We start from the raw sequence: 18,016 nt of genomic DNA, 5'->3' as shown, positions 1-18,016 counted from the left end.
CATTAAATGGGCAGTTCATTAGAGATGATGCAAGGTAACATTTTCACTTCCATTATGAACCATTAGTGACACATGTGTCACTAATGTGTTGTGTTGAATGATTCTATCAGTTCTATCAGACTACTACTAGTACTACTGCTCAATATAATTATCAACCATGAAATCAAGTTATTTTCTCTTAGCTGCAGTACAGAGTACATTGTACGACAAAATTATATGTTCTTGAATATTCAAAGTTAAGCAGTCTGTGGGTATGAAGTGTGTGTGTGTGTGTGTGTGTGTGTGTGTGTGTGTGTGTGTGTGTGTGTGTGTGTGTGGTGGAGGATGATTGCGTAGTCCGGTGTTTGGTCAGTAGATGCAGAAATGTTTTAGAGGTCCCTTGACAAATGGTGATTGCAAACACAGATGTTGTAATCTGAGTGGGGTTCTGTGCACACACACTCACACACACACACACAGCCATAATGTTCTTTCACTCTGCAGACTGCATGGATCTCTGTTGTACTGCATTCAACTGCTCTGAGGCCTCACAATGAGACAGCAAGGAAAGAATGCTTGGACTGTTTATGTGGTCTAGATTTGGACTATCAATCTGACTACCAATACTTACAGTATATTAAAACTATGAGAATATCAATAGGTCTAGAGTTTGTTTTAATTTTTTCAGATAAAAAGTGCATTGATCACTGAAACCTTGATACAAAGCATCTACAGCAGGGATGCCCAAAAGGTAGATTGTGATCTACCTTTGTGATCTACTGATCACAATTTAAGCCTGTGCAGGCAAATCACATTACATGCCCCTAAAGAATATCTAATTATACAGATATCTGTGTATCTGTCTGTCATGGTGACTTGATTGTCTGATTGATCAAAAGAGTACATATTCCATTTCTTCGCCTCTTTCCCATTCCAAGTGCATTTGTCTTATAGTTATATGTAATGCAAACTCTGCTATTCCAAAGCTCAGGTACATATTTAAACTATTTTCAGCAATGGTATAATATTTTTTCCGGTGGGTAGGTCTTGTTGAGCTGGTCATTTTGAAAGTAGCTCTCAAGTCATAAAAGTGTGGGCACCCCTGATCTACAGCTACGTTCAAAAGGCAAATGTGCTGTGTTTTGGAATAAATCATTGAATCTTGTGCTGTGTATATTCATTTCAGTATGACTTTTACTGATCTGTTTTAGCGCCTTGATCTTCCAGAGGTCACCAGAGGTTAAAGTGCAGAGGTCGTAACAGCGGTGTGCCAGAATGTCAGTCTGGCCTCTCATTCTAGTCGTGGGAATCACCTCTGCTGCTGTTGTTACTGCTGTAGCTCAAGGTTGGTACCGCTAGGGTTGTCAAGATTTTACATAAAGAACTGTGATACACTATTTAATTGTTTTTGTCATTGAACATTGGAACATAATACAAATTTATGTTTGACTTGTAGGCTTCATAAACAAAAGTTGCACAGAATATAAATTACAGAAATATGCCAAGAAATTACCAATATAACATTATACTTTCGATTCCTTTTTTAAATTCTAGTTCGCCATCCATCGCATCGAGACTTTTAGATCTCATATTTCCGCATAAAAAAACTGTTTGAAAATGTATGTAGGCCTATGTATGTATGTGTATGAACATTTCAACGTCTAAACAATTAGAGATATTATGACAATTATGCAAATTGATTGTGATTATCTCAAATAATTGCGATCAGGTGATTATGAAATAATTGTGACAGGCCTGCATACCAGGATTCATGTTTTCCTGCTCACTGGCAATACAATCGTCTTATACAAACACAATATAAAACATGTATTATTGAGTAGTTTATATAAGTTACCTGGAAACATTTAGAAACAATGGTAATGAGGCAGGACCCTGATTTTGGTGGTACCACTTGGACAATGAGTAACTAGTATCTCTGTTCAAGTGTCCTTTGTTGAGGTTGAGGGAAGAAATTCCATCTGAAGGCAGAAAATTGCAACAATCAACCAACAGAGACTCTCAGTTGTCCTGACAAATAGAGTACCAGCCCAACCGTTGAATTGGGAGTGATGTGAGGACAGTTTGTCAGCATGAACACGCATTCATTGTGAAATTGTCAACATCAACCTACAGACGCTGACTGTGACTGACAGTACAGAGACACGTTCTAAACTTTAGAAGTGAACAAATAATCATACTATATGATTAACATATCTAAGGCCATTGACGTTTTCCGTTTTTCACTGTCAGGAGAACGTCTCTGTTAGCAGTGTGTATTTCCAAAGTATACATGGCAGTGGATCAGCATGTAGTTGGTGGACGTCCATTCCATGTGACTAAAACATTTAGAGCATATAGAGTAAAATAACACTCATAGCTCATGATTTCCCAATGATAATGCATTGTAATTACCGGTATGATAATTTCAGGGTAATACGATTTACAATGTTCACTGTTGTTAAATCATCCCTTGAATGAATGAACATTATATGGGTTAACCAATAAGGTTTGTGTGTCTTATAGGAACATGGAGAAAAGACAGTTTATCAGGCCCCGCTGTATACCATTCTGAGGGTAACTTTCACCTTCCAGTCTTATAAAACCAGAAGATTGCCTTCCCTTGGTTTACTGTGACTTCTGTCACATGCAAAACATGCACCATTATAACTAAGACAAAGGCAATGCAAATTACTTTTGAAGGTTTTTATTTATTTTTAACTATTTCTATCATCTGTTTCCAGATAACTATGAGTGGACAACATGGTTCAATGTTGATCACCCTGGAGGCCGCGGAGACTATGAGCAACTAGAGGCCATACGCTTTTATTACCGTGCCCGGGTCTGTAGTGCTCCACGAGCTCTGGAAGCTAGAACCACTGACTGGATACCTGCCCGTAACACTGGGGAGAAGGTCCACGCTGACCCCCACGTGGGCTTCTGGTGCCTAAATGATGAGCAGGGTCCTGGACGCAATTGTTCCAATTATGCAGTCCGATTCCTCTGTCCCAAAGGTTGGTCTCTTCATGGTCCTACTGTAAAGTTTGGTTTAATAAAGCAAGATTCAAGAAATTAATCTGTAGTATGTAAAACATAGGGGAGTCAGGGACAATAATTTGTGCAATTACTATGTTACTAAGTATGAAACTATGAAAATGCTGATATCACATAATTATTTCCTTAAATTCAAACTGACATCACTGACATTAGAACCATTGTGAGTGTAATGCTTTATTTTCCTTTAGATAACAGTCCGGCTAGTCAGGGGACCTGGGGACCCTGGTCAGACTGGAGCTCATGCCCAGCTCTGTGTGGACAGGTGGGTGTCCAGGTACGCTCCAGAAGCTGCCAATCCCAGTCTCTGCCTTGCATTGGCAATAAAGTTGAGGGGAAAGCATGCAATGGACCCGACTGCCCGGGGACAGGTAAGCCAACTTTAGATTTCCATCTAATCTAGAGTTTGCTAATGTTCATGAACGATTATTATTCCTTATGGGAATAGTTATCCCACACAAAAATACATAACATAAACTGCCATGTTTTATGATGTTGTATTTATTTTTGTTGCCTTTTAGATTGCTCTCTGCGGTGTGTGAAAGGAAAGGTGAATGCTGAATGTGATGCCTGTATGTGTCAAGAACACACGCTGTTGGGCTCAGTCCGTAGTTCTGGAGGGCTCATAGCTGCAGGAGCAGCCATCCTCCGCACCGGTAAACTCCTTACCCTCACTGACCACAACGGACACTTCCGCATCCCTGGCATTTGCCCTGATGGTAACACCACTCTGATGGTCAGCCTCCAAGGCCATGCCCCACACACAGTGCTTGTGCCCCACAGCTCTGAACGCACCTCTGTGCTCAGTGTCCAGCTGGAAAGAGCAGGTACTGTCTCGAATAGAGTATTCCTAGTTTGTCTTTTAAAAGAATCAAATGCATCATTTCATTTGTATCTTAGGCCAAAGCATTTGAATGGAAAAAAACAGCACTTAAATGTGGATAGAAATTGAAAATGTATTTAGTAAAGGATAATTTTATTCCCAGCCCAAGCATTTTATAATGTGTATATTTTGCTTTTGTGAAATGATGCTGTGATCCCTTAGAGAAACCTTGTGTGTTGAAGAACCCTGAGAACAAAGTCAGAAGAGAGGGACAAACTGCTGCCTTCTGCTGCAAAGTGGCAGGAACACCCCAGCCAGATCAGTATCAATGGTAAAACAAATCACATCAGACATACCTAGCCCACAAAACATCATCCATTATAATGACAATACATTCTATACAAACTCCATCATTCCTTATTTTAACTAACTATATTGGTAATTTCTTGGTCAGACTGAAACGGCCGGGGACAGAGATTATGCTTTTGCCCCTGTCTGTGCATTTAGCATTTTCTTTAAAAGTCCTCAAATTTTGCTAATATGCCAAAAATGAAACAATCAACCACAAATTGTAATCCCATATTAGCCCTAGACAGACAGACCCTCTATAGATGGCTAAACCTAAATCAAAAACTATAAGATATGACTCACTCCCAATCTTCCGCCGTAGTCTGAAAACCCACCTCTTCAGACTCCACCATGGCCCGTAGCACTTGCCCTAGCCTAGCCCCTTAGATAGCACATTATGTAGACTTAGATAGTATTTTAAACAGACTTATAGCTTGTTACGTAGACAGCTCTAGAATTGCACTTTATGTAGTCATAGCACTTTATAGTACACATGTATAATATATTATATAGTATAGTATGTATAGTTAACATAGATACTCCACTGTTACGTTCTTAGTTTACGCATGATTCATGATAACTACTTTTTATATATGTGATGTATGCCATGCTTTTGTTATTGCTTGATGTAAATCGCTCTGGATTAAGAGCGTCTGCTAAATGCCTAAATTGTAATTGTAAAATTGTAATTATGATATTAAATACTGTACATGCTTTTGTTACCCAACAGGTTCCATAACAACAGTCTCCTGGAGTCACACCCTGATAGCATGTTGGTTCTTAAAGACCTGCATGCTGATCAGGCTGGAGAGTACTACTGCAGAGCCAGTGGTCCAGCTGGAGCCATCAAGACCAAACCAGCCACTCTAACTGTCCTAGGTCTGCTCCTCCTAAAAAGTGGCACATCACATAATAATAGAACACAATTAAACATTATAGGACTAAACGGATGTGAATCTGGAAAAGAACGATTATGCATAACATAATATTTGGTTAACATAGTAACAAAGGTGCAATAAGGTGAACCATATTTAAGACCCTAAAATGTGAATGAGTTGAGAATAGGAATGTGTAACGGTTTTGATTTCTGCCTCTCTCTCTCTCTCTCTCACACACAGGTAAAGACGAGCCTTCGTGTAATCCAAACCCTGAGTCCCACCTCATCCGTCTTCCTCATGACTGCTATCAAAACAGCACTAACTCGTTATACTATGAAGTAGGCAAGTGCCCTACGCACACATGTGTGGGACAGCTGGACAATGGGATCAGATGTAAGGACAGTGTAAATTATTGCTGTGGAGTGGCAAAGATGGAGAAGAGGCAGCTAACCTGTCAGGGATACCAACTGCCCACCATGGTGGTTACGGAGTGTAGCTGTCAGAAATGTGTAGACACCAAGGCCACTGTTCGTGGCAGAGCCATTGCTGCAGATACTGGGGAGCCCATGAGGTTTGGACATATCTACATGAATGGAGTCAGAGTCAGCCGCACCGGATACAAAGGTACCTTCTCCATCCAGGTCCCCCCTGATACAGAGAGGCTAGTGTTGACCTTTGTGGACAACATGCAGAAATTTGTCAACACCACAAAGGTGCTCCCATTTAACACCAGAGGGGGCGCCATCTACCATGAGATCAAGCTCCTAAGGAAGAAATCTCCAGTGACTATCCTCTCCACAGAAACCAACTTTCTGGAGCTAGGGGAGGTGGAGGGCCAGGAATCTATGGTCCAAATCCAGATTCCTCCAAACTCATTCTACAAACAGAACGGAGAGGTTTTCATGGGTCAGGTTAATTCCAGTGTCACTTTTCTAGACCCCAGAGATGTGTCCACAGCCGCAGCGGCCCAAAGTGATCTAAACTTTGTGGGAGAAGACGGCGACACCCTTCCACTGAGAACCTATGGGATGTTCTCTGTGGACTTCAGCGATGCCGACGCTGGTGAGCCACTGAATGCAGGTGCAGTGAAAGTATTTCTGGATTCTGACCAGGTGAAGATGCCAGAGCACCTCAACAGCATGAAACTGTGGTCCCTTAACCCTGACACTGGCCTGTGGGAGGAGGAGGGCACTATGCAGATGGAGAAGAAAAGAAGAGGGAAACGGGAGGAGAGAACCTTTCTTATAGGTAACATGGAGATCAGAGAGAGACGTCTATTTAACCTGGATGTCCCCGAGAACCGAAGGTGTTACGTCAAGGTGAGGGCCTTCCGCAGTGAGCGCTTCACGCCCAGTGAGCAGGTGGAGGGAGTTGTTGTCAGCCTTATTAACATGGAACCCACTGCTGGTTACTCAACTAACCCACGTGCCTGGGGACGCTTCGATAGTGTCATCACTGGCCCCAACGGAGCATGTCTTCCTGCTTTCTGTGACGAACAGAAAGATGACGCTTACTCTGCTTATGTCATGGCAAACCTCGGTGGAGAAGAACTAGACGCAGTTACATCTTCCCCAAAACTCAATCCTAACCTCATTGGAGTACCTCAGCCATACTTGGGAAGGCTGAACTACAGGCGGACTGACCACGATGACGCAAGGGTGAAGAAGACAGCATTTAGCATCAACTTGGCAAAGCCAACCCCCAACACAGCCGAGGAAGGCAATGGACCCGTGTACTCTTTTGAGAATTTGAAAGAATGTGAGGAGGCTCCGTTCAGCGCAGCACACTTTCGCTTCGCCAGGGTGGAGGGAGACCGCTATGACTACAATACCGTACCATTCAATGAAGATGACCCTATGAGCTGGACAGAGGACTATCTGAGCTGGTGGCCCAAGCCTATGGAATACCGTGCCTGCTACATCAAAGTGAAACTCAACAGCCCCCACGAGCTCAACGTACGGTCCCGCAATATGGGCGGCACCCACCCCAGGACAGCGGGCCAGCTGTATGGCCTCCGTGACATTCGCAGCATCCGTGACTTGGACCACAACACTGTGTCAGCAGTGTGCCTGGAGTTCAAGTGCAGCGGAATGCTGTACGATCAGGAGCGTGTAGATCGCACCCTGGTGAAAGTGATGCCACAGGGAAGCTGTAAGCGAGACAATGTCAATTCCATGCTTCAGGAGTACCTGGTCAACCATCTGCCCTTAGCGGTCAATAATGACACCAATGAGTTCACGATGCTGGCCCCCCTTGACCCTCTGGGTCACAACTATGGTATCTACACTGTGACCGACCAGGATCCTCGCACAGCCAAAGAGATTGCTCTTGGACGATGCTTTGATGGCACCTCCGATGGCGCGTCCCGTGTCATGAAGACTAATGAAGGCGTAGCCCTGACCTTCACATGCGGTGACAAGCAGGTGACACGTCAAAGTGTGTTTCAGGCCTTGCAGAATTCCCCTGGACAACAATCGGTGACAAGTGTGGTCAGAGGAGACAGCAGGCAAAATCGCCGCCGACAGAGAGGGAGCAACACTAGACGCAGCACTAGGAATTCTATGGGAAAACGTACACAGACAGCAAGATAGGAAGGAAAATACCATAGGTTATGGCTCTATATTAGAAACCGTCTCAACAGTCAGTATTGTGGTCATGTGGATTTGTTAGCCCTCTTGATGTCAGTCTTATATTAACGTAGTACTAAAGGTTACCAATTTAGGTGGATATCATTCTGAAATATTTTATAACTGAAAAAGGTATTTACAACTACTTTCCCAGGGATCAAGAGGGTATTTTCTTCCGGTTACAGTAGACATCTTCATCTGTACTGTGATATATTTACTTGAAATTGTAAATAGAGTATTTATTACACATTAAAGTTTGTAACCACTGAGTTGCGTCTAACCCATATTAAATGAAAACAAAACAAAAACAAACTAGTCAAGTTTAATTAGCAGCCAATTGTGCATTTAATTTGTCTTCTGGGCAAATTAACCCATTTAGACCTGGGAACGATTCTACAAATGTCTTCTAAATCCTGACAGGTTTTTGAAAAACCCATGTTTCTGTCAGTGGTGCTCAAACACTTTCATGTCAAGGACCCCCAATATTATATGTAATTGGCCGCCGACCACCATCTGAAAATATGTTGTTCCAGGTACTCCCCCAGAGAAGAAAAGATTTGAAAAGCGTTCGCCCTGAAAGAACATATATTCAAAGATTTGCACGACATTCACGGTTTTTCAAAAATAGCAGACCTACAAGCTTGTAGCGCAGCACTCGGTGCCACGCTGAGCTTGTAGATCTGCTCTTTTTATAGCTAAAGTGTCACATAATGCTTAAAACACCAAAAGGGGTTCCCGCCCAGAATTGATTAAATTATATTTCAGAACTAGCTGCTGACTGCCTAAAACTTTCTACCATGGATTATCATGCACTGACAAAATATACCATATGACAAATGGCATTGTCATCCGTTACCAGTAATAAGAAAATCAGATTTGGCCCTTTCAACCAGAGATTTATTAAATTACTGGAGATGCATATAAAACATTGCAGATGCTGGTATCTTCCAATGTAAATAATCCAATTGTCCTTTTAACATTTAAACTGGTCAATTATTAGAAAAGAGGAGAAATATGCCCCTTCCTACTAACTGTAGTTCAAAAGAAGACATGTGGGCTGAAGCCCGAGCCCCCGCTCCTCATCACACTTGATACAAGCCTGCAGAAGCAATGATTAGGAGACCAGTTGAAGCAAGTTAATCAACTTTCCTGATCCATACTTTGTCTGCATTAGTAGAAATCAAATTAGTAAATTATGTCTCATGCACAAAAAATACCTATAAGCAATCTTTGCTTCAAATTGTCAAGGATATTCCAGAGAGGTATCCAGACAAATGGCTGTGAATAATACAAGTTATGTGTATTACATGTCTATCCCTTTAGTGAATGTGTATGCTGTGTCAAATTTAAACTACCACTCAAATGTACTTTTAGGTTTAATGCTTCAACATTGCAACCTTCCAAGTGTAACGGAATATGTATGTAAAACCTTCTGTATATGGCCACTACAGTTATAGATACTATATACTTTCCTGTAAGAATTCACAGGTAAAGTTAGATACCTATAATATTTACAGACATTCCGGAAAAAGAAATTTGCATAGAACCTCATTTGTTTCTATGTCACTACACTTGTAACTGCAATACTTAGTCTGTCATTTTGACAGGAGCAACATTTCATTTCATCAAAAATGAGTCCTACAAAACACAGACAACAGCAGTTAAAACATTCTTCATTGAAGCTGCATTACCCAACAAATAGTAACTGGTGTAAGAGTGTAATGTCGTCTAACTTTTCAGAGTTAGTTGGAGGCTGAATAAAACAGAGAAAAAGGCCATTCCATATGTATGAACATAAAGAGTTGGTGAGACTGGATGCTCCTGGTATAGTTCCTCTGGTCATTGAAGCATAATGTAGGGGGCAACACATAGTTCAGGTTTTCCAGGATGGCACTGGACAGCATGAGAAGGTACAGCTGCATTTCTAGGATTGGAGGGGAAAGGGGCAGTGGAGTAAGAGCCGAGGTCACATGAAGTCCTCATAGTCTTGAGCGTAGCCACCAAGGTCATACTCAAGGTCATCCCCCCTCTTTGCTTTCAAACCACCACCTGCAATGACTCCTTTCTTGCCAGCTTTCTTTTTTCCCGCTTGCTTGCTTTGCTGTGGAAAAACAAAAATAAAAAGTGCTTAGTTTTACAATCATCTGCTCATGGGATCAATATGGCTCCATTCACTAAGAAAATAATGTAGATGCAATATCTGGTTAACCACACAAGAGAAGCCACAGGGTGGAGTTAGTAATGAAAACTCATAATAGAGCAACTGCAACTGGTTCGATAATGATGTGCTGCTGGTCACATAACATAAGTTGAGAAACTCACATACTATTAAATTGAGAAACTCACATACTATAGGACAGGTTATAGTATCTTTGATCTCAAACACTTGAGACCAGTCCATTTCACAATATTACCAAACTGTTGGAAACTGGGGGGTTTCTGGCACATGCACAGCTATGGAGGGAGATAGGTAGGTAGACAGCACCCTCTACTGAATATACATACTAACTACAGGGGCTAGGGAAAATAGAAAGTCACTTACTTTGTCTAGTTTCTGTTTTTCACTAAGTAGCGCTGCCAGAGAATTACTGATTTTCTTCAAATCCTCTATTTCCACTGAGGAAAAAAAAGACAATTGTAAGTACATGAAGTCTGCCACAGATTAAGGTGATAATATACAAAACATTAATAACCAGCACTGTATCTGCAGTGATCATATGATGTTGAACTTACATGAAATACAGAGCTCCCGAAACATTGAGTCCAAGAAATCTGAATAATGCACAGACTTTTCAAATGGGGTTATCTTCTCTCTAAGCATTTTTTCAAATTCTGCGAAATCCTCTTTGGAAGATGGACACATGGCATCAATTCCTGTGACAGTGACACTGTTTGTAGTGCTGCTGATACCTGACAACAGAAAAAGGAAATAATCAATTTTAGCCCAAAAATATAGTAAACGCAGAAAATAACTGGTTCGCAAATGTTCTCCTAAAACATCATGTTAAGTATCAACCAGGACCAAAACCTTTAAGCGTTTGTCTGTACAAAAGAGCACCAATATAATATTTTACCCATGTGTATTTGTATACAAATTGTGTATTTGTATTGTATGTAATGTTTTACTTGTGTATAGGACCCCCTCTAAAATGAGATGCTGCATCTCAAGAGGTATCCTCTCAATAATTCTGACCACACAAACCAAATCATCTCAAATTGCTACTTGCATGATGTGATGAAACAGAATAACATCCAGTCATAAATGACTGCAGCATGAACAGTTTGCACAACCAGTAATGCTTGGATGCGAAGATAGTGAAAATTGTAGTAGTAGAAGAATCCAATGAATCTCTTATTTACACCAACATTGTTTACGATAAGGATTTAAGTACTTATAGGTTACGTATTTCAAAATTCCCATTTGCCCAAAAGAGACGTAGACCAGTACCACATTAGTCAACAAACCCACAAGCAGCCAGTTAGTCAATGCAGGGATGCTACCATCCATGTATAGTGCGATTTCACTGAACTGCACATTGTGATTTGTGCCCCGAATAGCATTTTTCAAACTTCAGATAGTCTATTTTTCTAACTAATATTAGAGTTAATAGAGTAGTCGTTATAAAGTAATAAGCCAATAATTCAAATCAAGGGCATTGGTTAGAATTGGCATTTTAGCAGAAGCCAGCAAGTTATAGTAAAAGCAGTGATTCAAATCCCAAGACCAAATCACAACATCCAAACATGCAGCTGCACTGGCATCGTACCTGCCGTTGGTGATTTTGTACCACCTGGCGTTGGTACAAAATCAGAAACTCCTGAAACTCCTGAAAAGTTGCATTTCAGTTTATAATCTTTGCATATAAATAATATTTTTCCAGTGCATCTGTTACACCAATATTGTTCTTGTTTAGTGGTTTTGTTTTTATAAGTCAAGTATTTATAAAGATCGCCATATCAATTTAGGCATTTAGCAGAAGCTGCCATGTCAATTTAGGCATTTAGCAGAAGCTCAGAGCGAGTTACAAGTGTGAAATTAGTAAATAGCATGAATGAACCCTAATCAACAAATGACAATGTAAATATTAAATATTATAGTCACATAAGTACAGTGCAAAGCAAACAATTTAGTGCCTCAAAGAACTACAGTAAATCACCCACTGCCTTGCCTTTCTTTACCTACAAACTGCTTCAGAACGTTAGCGTAATTGATTTGCCGTAACTATACACTGCAATGGCACCTTGTCTCTACCAAGTAAAGAAATGATAGTCATTAAGAGTCCAAATTGTAGGCCAGGGATGGCCAACGACCTGTTTTTGATCTACCACTACCAGGTGACAGCATTGTCACGGTGTGGGGATTTCCCAACAATAACTAAATGAATGTCAACACAGAATATCCCAAATTAATTACTTTCATTAATGTGTGTCCTGCATTAATATTGTTAACCAGTACGTGTCTTACTCAATATATACTCGGGGGGTGCCCAACTCACTGGCCCAATGGCTAATTTGTCCCTGGATGCAGGGATGGTCTTTTAGATGTGTCCCACTTCAACGACATCGAGTCATATTTTGCCATTTTTACAAATTGCAGCATTTAACTCCCATTTCATTTTATATGGTTATAATCATGTAGAAAACAGAAGAAACTAGAAAAAGTGCCCTTCTGGGCACAGGTCTCCACCAGGAGAATAGGACTGTGTGAGATGTTTGGCAAAATGTTTAGGAGTAATATAAACAGGTTGCAGAGTGCCTGGTGGCACTATAATAGGCCAATGTGAAAAGGGTTTAATGGCAATTGGATGATTTGAGGCATTTTGTTCCAAAAAAGTGTTTTGCAAAAATCTACCTGTTGGTGGCGCTATAACAGGCCAATGTGAAAAGGGTTCCTCAGCCTAGTAAGAAAATGTGTGAAAGATTTCACGTAAATTGCATGCTGCGTTCATGATTTGAGGCTTTTGTTCAAAACGGGGCAATCTTGCAAACTGTGAAAGCCAATTATAGCCAATTAGGATGGAATATGAAATATCGGACAGATCCGACTTGAGCACATGACCATAGAGATACTGTGTAACGATTTGTGAGATTTTTGGACAGAATCTGGAGGAGTAATATCAAAAAATTTGTTTTACAAAAGTCGGCCTCCTGGTGGCGCTATAAAAGGCAGATGCGGAAAATGCAGGTCAAAGATTTGTCCTTGGCCTCTAGGGAGTGTGCATGCAACGTTTCACACAGATCGGTGCAGTTTTAGGTAAAACATGTGAAAAGCTGCCTCATGGTGGCGCTATAACAGGCCGTTCTGGAAAATCTGGGGCAGAGGTTCATCGTTGGCATCCAGGGAGTGTGTGTGCAAAGTTTGGCATCGACCGGGTTAACGGTGCCGGAGATTAGCTGTACACAGACGGACGGAAGGAAGGACGGACGGACGGACACACGGACGGAGTGCAAAACATACTCTCTCCCCATGCCTTCGGCCTGGTGGAGACAATTATCATAATAACTAAAGCTAGCATAATAAACTAGAATAAAAAAAACTGTACAATAGTGCATCCCGTGGATGCAGAGGTCGTTGTTTTATTGCGTCCCTTAACTATAAACTGCGTTTTGGGATGCAAAATGCACCCCATTTTAATCTCTGGTCTGAGAAGCAGTTTTCACTTAAGACGCTTGCCATGTCCATTATGGCCAAAGGGTACATACAGTCACTCCTACACATTAGCCGGAATATCCACAAGCCTGTGGAAGATTTATGGAAACAGATGATGCAATCCTCTTCAGCTGTATGTGCACAGTGAATTAACTGGTAATTCAATAATTAAAATACGGTATAAATGCCCTGCCTATAATACATGTTTTTGGTAGCTCGTCTCAAAAGTGCACAGTAACTAATTAAGAAGACTGGTTAGGTCGAAACATGTTGGCATTTTTAATCTGTATAGTTATATTCTAGTATTTGAATTGAACTCCTCCCGGGATTTTGCTGTGCAGGACCTGCTTTTATAAATTTCCAAGAAATTTAAGTTACAGTACTTTAGTTTGGGAAAACTCTTTGCAATAACAGAAAGTATAATTCCCAGCCCGATCTCACCCAAACACGGTGAAATAACACGCATTGGCAATTCCGTACATACACTACAAGAAAACCCCAAAATCGTACATATTTTTCAGGTGACTTCAGACCAAACAAACTTGTTCAGACCAGTCAAAGACTACTTAATGCCAGATGCAACAGACTAGCATTTTAAACCAGTCTGCCGACATTATTTCCACCCCATGCAAATTGCAGAAAGCAGCGCTGGTTTGCAGTGTTGCCAGGTCTGCTTATTATATGATTTGACCGCGACGGAGGCGTGGCTTTCACTAGTAATGTATGAACGGAAATGCCAATCTGTTATTTCACCATGTTTGGGTGAGATCGGGTTGACATGATTTACGATTCTGTGCTATTGGGTTATAACTCGGACAGGGCTGAGTCGGCTCAATCGAACATCGCAATGTTCACCACGGCAACTCGTTCGCTTTAGCTCGCTCGGTGGTGGCTCTCGGGGTCATGTTTGCTTGAGACGGCGCCCCTCTGCTGCGGCCTATGGGGAGGGTTCAGTATAATATGTATGGATTTGGGGGTTTTCTAGTAGTGTATGTACGGAATTGCCAATCTGTGTTATTTCATCGTGTTTGGGTGAGACAGGGTTGATAATTTCAGCGGAGTCAGCTAGAAAAATCTATTCATCTTACCAAAAGCTTCTTCTGCTAGTTTCAGGTCGGCTGCCTCCTGTAACTTCTTCACCCTCAACTTTTCTTCTAGTTGATCTTCAGCCGAAACCTCTTCATGCTTTAGGAGCAGATTCAAAGTGAGAATATTATTAGGGGTATGATAATCTGAGCTCTAATCTTTAAATTATGAAAAACAGACAGATGAACAGGAAAAACACTTACTTTCATCTTCCTTTCTTCTTCTTCTTGTTTCTTTAACTTTTTTTCTCTCTCTTTAATTTTTTCCATCAGCTTTTTCTTTTCAGACACCTTTGTCTCTGAAAACAATAATATAGTTTTGAGTTGACTTGCAAACTTGAATTGCAATTAAAAAGTAAATGGGGAAATAAATACAAAAAACTTCACCTGCTTTTTTTGCCTCCGCTTTTTTCGCCTCCTCTTCCTCATCATCCCAGTTGTCCTGTAGGGAAATTTAGGGGAGGCAATTGATAATAGTACTATCAGCAAACTATAGTACTAACTCCACAAATCACTATTTAACACAACATATACACACACATATATTTATATATATATATATAATATATATATATATATATATATATATAAAAAAACAATAAACATGGATTAGAAATAATAGACTAGAAATAAAATGAACACTCTAGGTGGAATATGTTCAATAAACATCATAGCCCAACAACCAGTGTTTTGCACTGGTGACATTTACAGAAACGTTTGTGTAGTGTACACCTTATTCAATGAACAGACACTATGGACAATTGAAGTGGTCTGGCCAGTCGTTTCCATAGTAGAATTACCTGAAGATTCTAGACTGTAGCTGGGAGAATAATCAAGTTTCAAAAAACTATGAAGAGGAAATAACAAATAATTTCGTCATACAGGGCGATCACCCAGCTGAGTTGAGTCATCACCAAATCATGATTTCATATTCATGTGGCTATGCTTGTTAGCCTGCCTCACGTTCAGTTTCCACGTTCAGAAATTTGAGGAAGGGACGAGTAATTTCATAATAGAATGTAGACAAGTTGTTGTATTGTCGTGATGTTAGGTAGGCTATTACTGACAACTTTACATAACGCCAGTATATAACGGCAAAACACGTTCAAGTTCACGTAACAACAGTAGTGGCCCGGCAGCAAGTATAGCCAGTTAGCCAACAGCCATTGTCATTGATTGCCGCTTACAAATAAATAGTAAACAAGCGAAGCAAATGGGAGTCAAGTTTAACCCACACTCGTTAAATGACACAGGCATGAATTAAATGTCTTTAGAGGCCATATAGTCCAACAGCTGCTATGCTAATTAGCAGCATGTTAGCACGACTATGGTAGCACTAGCAGCTGTCCGATTCATGGATGAGCCACATGAGTTGGCGTGACGATATAGCAGCACGTTGACTTAGCTTCATACCACAGTTGTATTATTGTTTATACTTCGTCACGACCCGTTTCGCTCGACCAAAAAAACGGGTCTTTTCGAACACGTAATTTCTGTCGGACGGAAGATGCGCGCGACGAACTAACACAATACATTGAGATAATACATAATATATGAAAGTATAGCACTCGACGCTAGCACAAGCTGTCAGGCATGGTGGTGGCATGGAATGGACACCGATCGGCCGGAGCTAGCATGAACAAGCTAGCGAAACACAGCCTTTAAACAGCTAAATGTATCGTGCCCGAGAAAATAATGGTCTCCCCCGTCGTTGTCACAACCGGGACACGTCGGTGACAGTCGAGCCGCTGCCGAACTTTACCTTGACATCTTCCTCTTCGTCCTCTCCTTCCCATTTATCCGCCACTACCGCCTTTTTTATCGGACCTGTCGGTAGGTCTGGTTCTTCGAAGCTCTCAGCGTCTTTAACATCAACAACAACAAAAAACATACAAATTGGGGGACAATCAAAGGTCTACGCGGAGTAATTTACCCGCAACCTTACGGGACGTGTTCATCCATGTACATGTCTGGAAATAAACATTCGACAGTACGGAAAAGAACTGGAAAATGCGTTCTTAACTTTAGTTTTCTTACCCCAGTCCGCCATGTTGGCTGTGTTGGTTGGTGGTGTGTGTGACAGTCAGATACTCAGCAGCTAGCCTCGGTCCCAGCCTTACTCATGCTGCTATCAGTGCTCAGCAGCAGCCAGCCACACAGCTTGAGTCAGCGCGAGGAGGATTTCGCTCCACGAGCACGAGCCAGAAAATAGCCCGATCTACAAGCTCACAACGCGTCGCAACAGTGACGCGCTGTGAGCTTGTAGATCGGGCTATTTTCGGCGCGCGACACTGGCGGCGCGCAGCCAAGTATAATGAAATCAGGCATCAGGTTTTCAGAATTCAGACACAACTCCTACCTTCTGGACTGCACGAGCACGTATATGCTCAGTTAAAACACAAACTCCTACCTACAGTTACAGTACCTTCTGGTACTGGTTACAGGTTTTAAAACAAAAGAAAAGTGAGCTTGGTCGTGAATCGTGATGTTATTCTGCAGTTGTAGATTATGTATAAATGTAAATTATGTAATGTAGTGTATTATGAATTCTATGTATGTTATTTATTAAATATGTGCTGGTGTGCCTGTTGGATACTCTTTTGTGAGGTGCCCCACAAATACAGTAATGAAACCCCCACAAATACAGTAATGAAACACCCTAAAATACATTAATAAATGATAAATGAATTAATGTAATTATTTGATAAAAGGAAAGGGCACATCAGCACTTCCACACGTACAGTAGGCCTACATCATGATAAAAACACAACAACGTCCTAAGGCTTATTCCATTAGAGAAAAGGAACACACTTGACTTTAATATTTCTTATAGTCAGTAGATTTCAAATTAGGTCTGGGCCAGACCACTAGGCTAGGGAACATGGGTGGGTCCTGGTACCCTCTCCCCTATGTAATGTATATTTAACTATATTAATTCAATACACATATTACAACTATTTCTCATAATGGCATTTAGTTAAAAAATACTTACAAAAATAAAATCAAGAGAGAATCTGAAATGGGGGTCTATAGGCCTAATCAGTTTTGGGCCAATAGATTTGAAAACCGCTAACGTCATGACTAGCCTCGGAAACCCAGACTAGCACTTCAGATTGTCACTATTTGCATACCATTTATGAGAAGGATGGATTTTGACTAAATCCATCCATCTAAATCCTAAATCATTTGTATTGAGTGTTCATAAAGATGTAAGGTAAGTTTCAGACTTCTGTAGATAGGTTTATTTTATTAATGTAGTTTGGTGTTTATCAATATATCACAATACAAAACTCACATCAGCAACAGACTGAAGTATTTTTTATAGAACAGTGTATGGTACATAAACAAGATATGACAAGCTGTAGAAATGTAACAAACATAACACACAGACAAAAATACAGTTTATAATCACTATAAAAATAGATGTACAACACCATTGTATGAGGAATAAAGTTTGTTTTAGGCCTAATTGTTCATGTGTTTTGCTTTCCGTTTTATGTGTGGTGTTACATCCCTGAGTGAGTAGGCTACGTTGATGTTCTGTTCTGGTCGGTTTGTTCAGGTTTAAAAACATA

The 18,016-nt window shown here is 40.8% G+C and overlaps 2 protein-coding genes across 3 annotated transcripts; one reads left to right on the top strand and one right to left on the bottom strand.

Annotated features, from left to right (window-relative positions):
- The first annotated feature begins 1,188 nt into the window (after positions 1 to 1,188).
- Positions 1,189 to 7,998, top strand: cilp (cartilage intermediate layer protein, nucleotide pyrophosphohydrolase). Of its 2 annotated transcripts, XM_079497176.1 has the most exons (8): positions 1,195 to 1,324; positions 2,503 to 2,553; positions 2,721 to 2,990; positions 3,222 to 3,401; positions 3,552 to 3,857; positions 4,076 to 4,184; positions 4,932 to 5,080; positions 5,320 to 7,998. In XM_079497176.1, the coding sequence occupies exons 1-8, from the start codon at positions 1,255 to 1,257 to the stop codon at positions 7,668 to 7,670; spliced, it is 3,486 nt and encodes a 1,161-aa protein (XP_079353302.1). In that variant the 5' UTR covers positions 1,195 to 1,254; the 3' UTR covers positions 7,671 to 7,998. The 2 variants fall into 2 exon arrangements, with proteins under 2 accessions (XP_079353303.1, XP_079353302.1); XM_079497177.1 differs by lacking the exon at positions 2,503 to 2,553 and having other exon boundaries at positions 1,189 to 1,324.
- Positions 7,999 to 9,064: 1,066 nt separating this feature from the next.
- Positions 9,065 to 16,640, bottom strand: eif3jb (eukaryotic translation initiation factor 3, subunit Jb). Its single transcript, XM_079497907.1, has 8 exons — positions 16,479 to 16,640; positions 16,204 to 16,304; positions 14,829 to 14,883; positions 14,646 to 14,740; positions 14,445 to 14,541; positions 10,440 to 10,616; positions 10,249 to 10,322; positions 9,065 to 9,807 (listed from the first exon to the last, which is right to left on the bottom strand). Exons 1-8 carry the CDS (start codon positions 16,489 to 16,491, stop codon positions 9,673 to 9,675), a joined length of 747 nt encoding a protein of 248 aa, XP_079354033.1. The 5' UTR covers positions 16,492 to 16,640; the 3' UTR covers positions 9,065 to 9,672.
- Between the last annotated feature and the right edge of the window lie 1,376 nt (positions 16,641 to 18,016).

The sequence above is a fragment of the Electrona antarctica genome, assembly GCF_951216825.1.
Source record: "Electrona antarctica genome assembly, chromosome: 3".
Classification (NCBI taxonomy): Eukaryota; Metazoa; Chordata; class Actinopteri; order Myctophiformes; family Myctophidae; genus Electrona; species Electrona antarctica.
The sequence above is the reverse complement of the archived record's forward strand: the minus strand, read 5'-3'. Positions and strand labels throughout refer to the sequence as shown.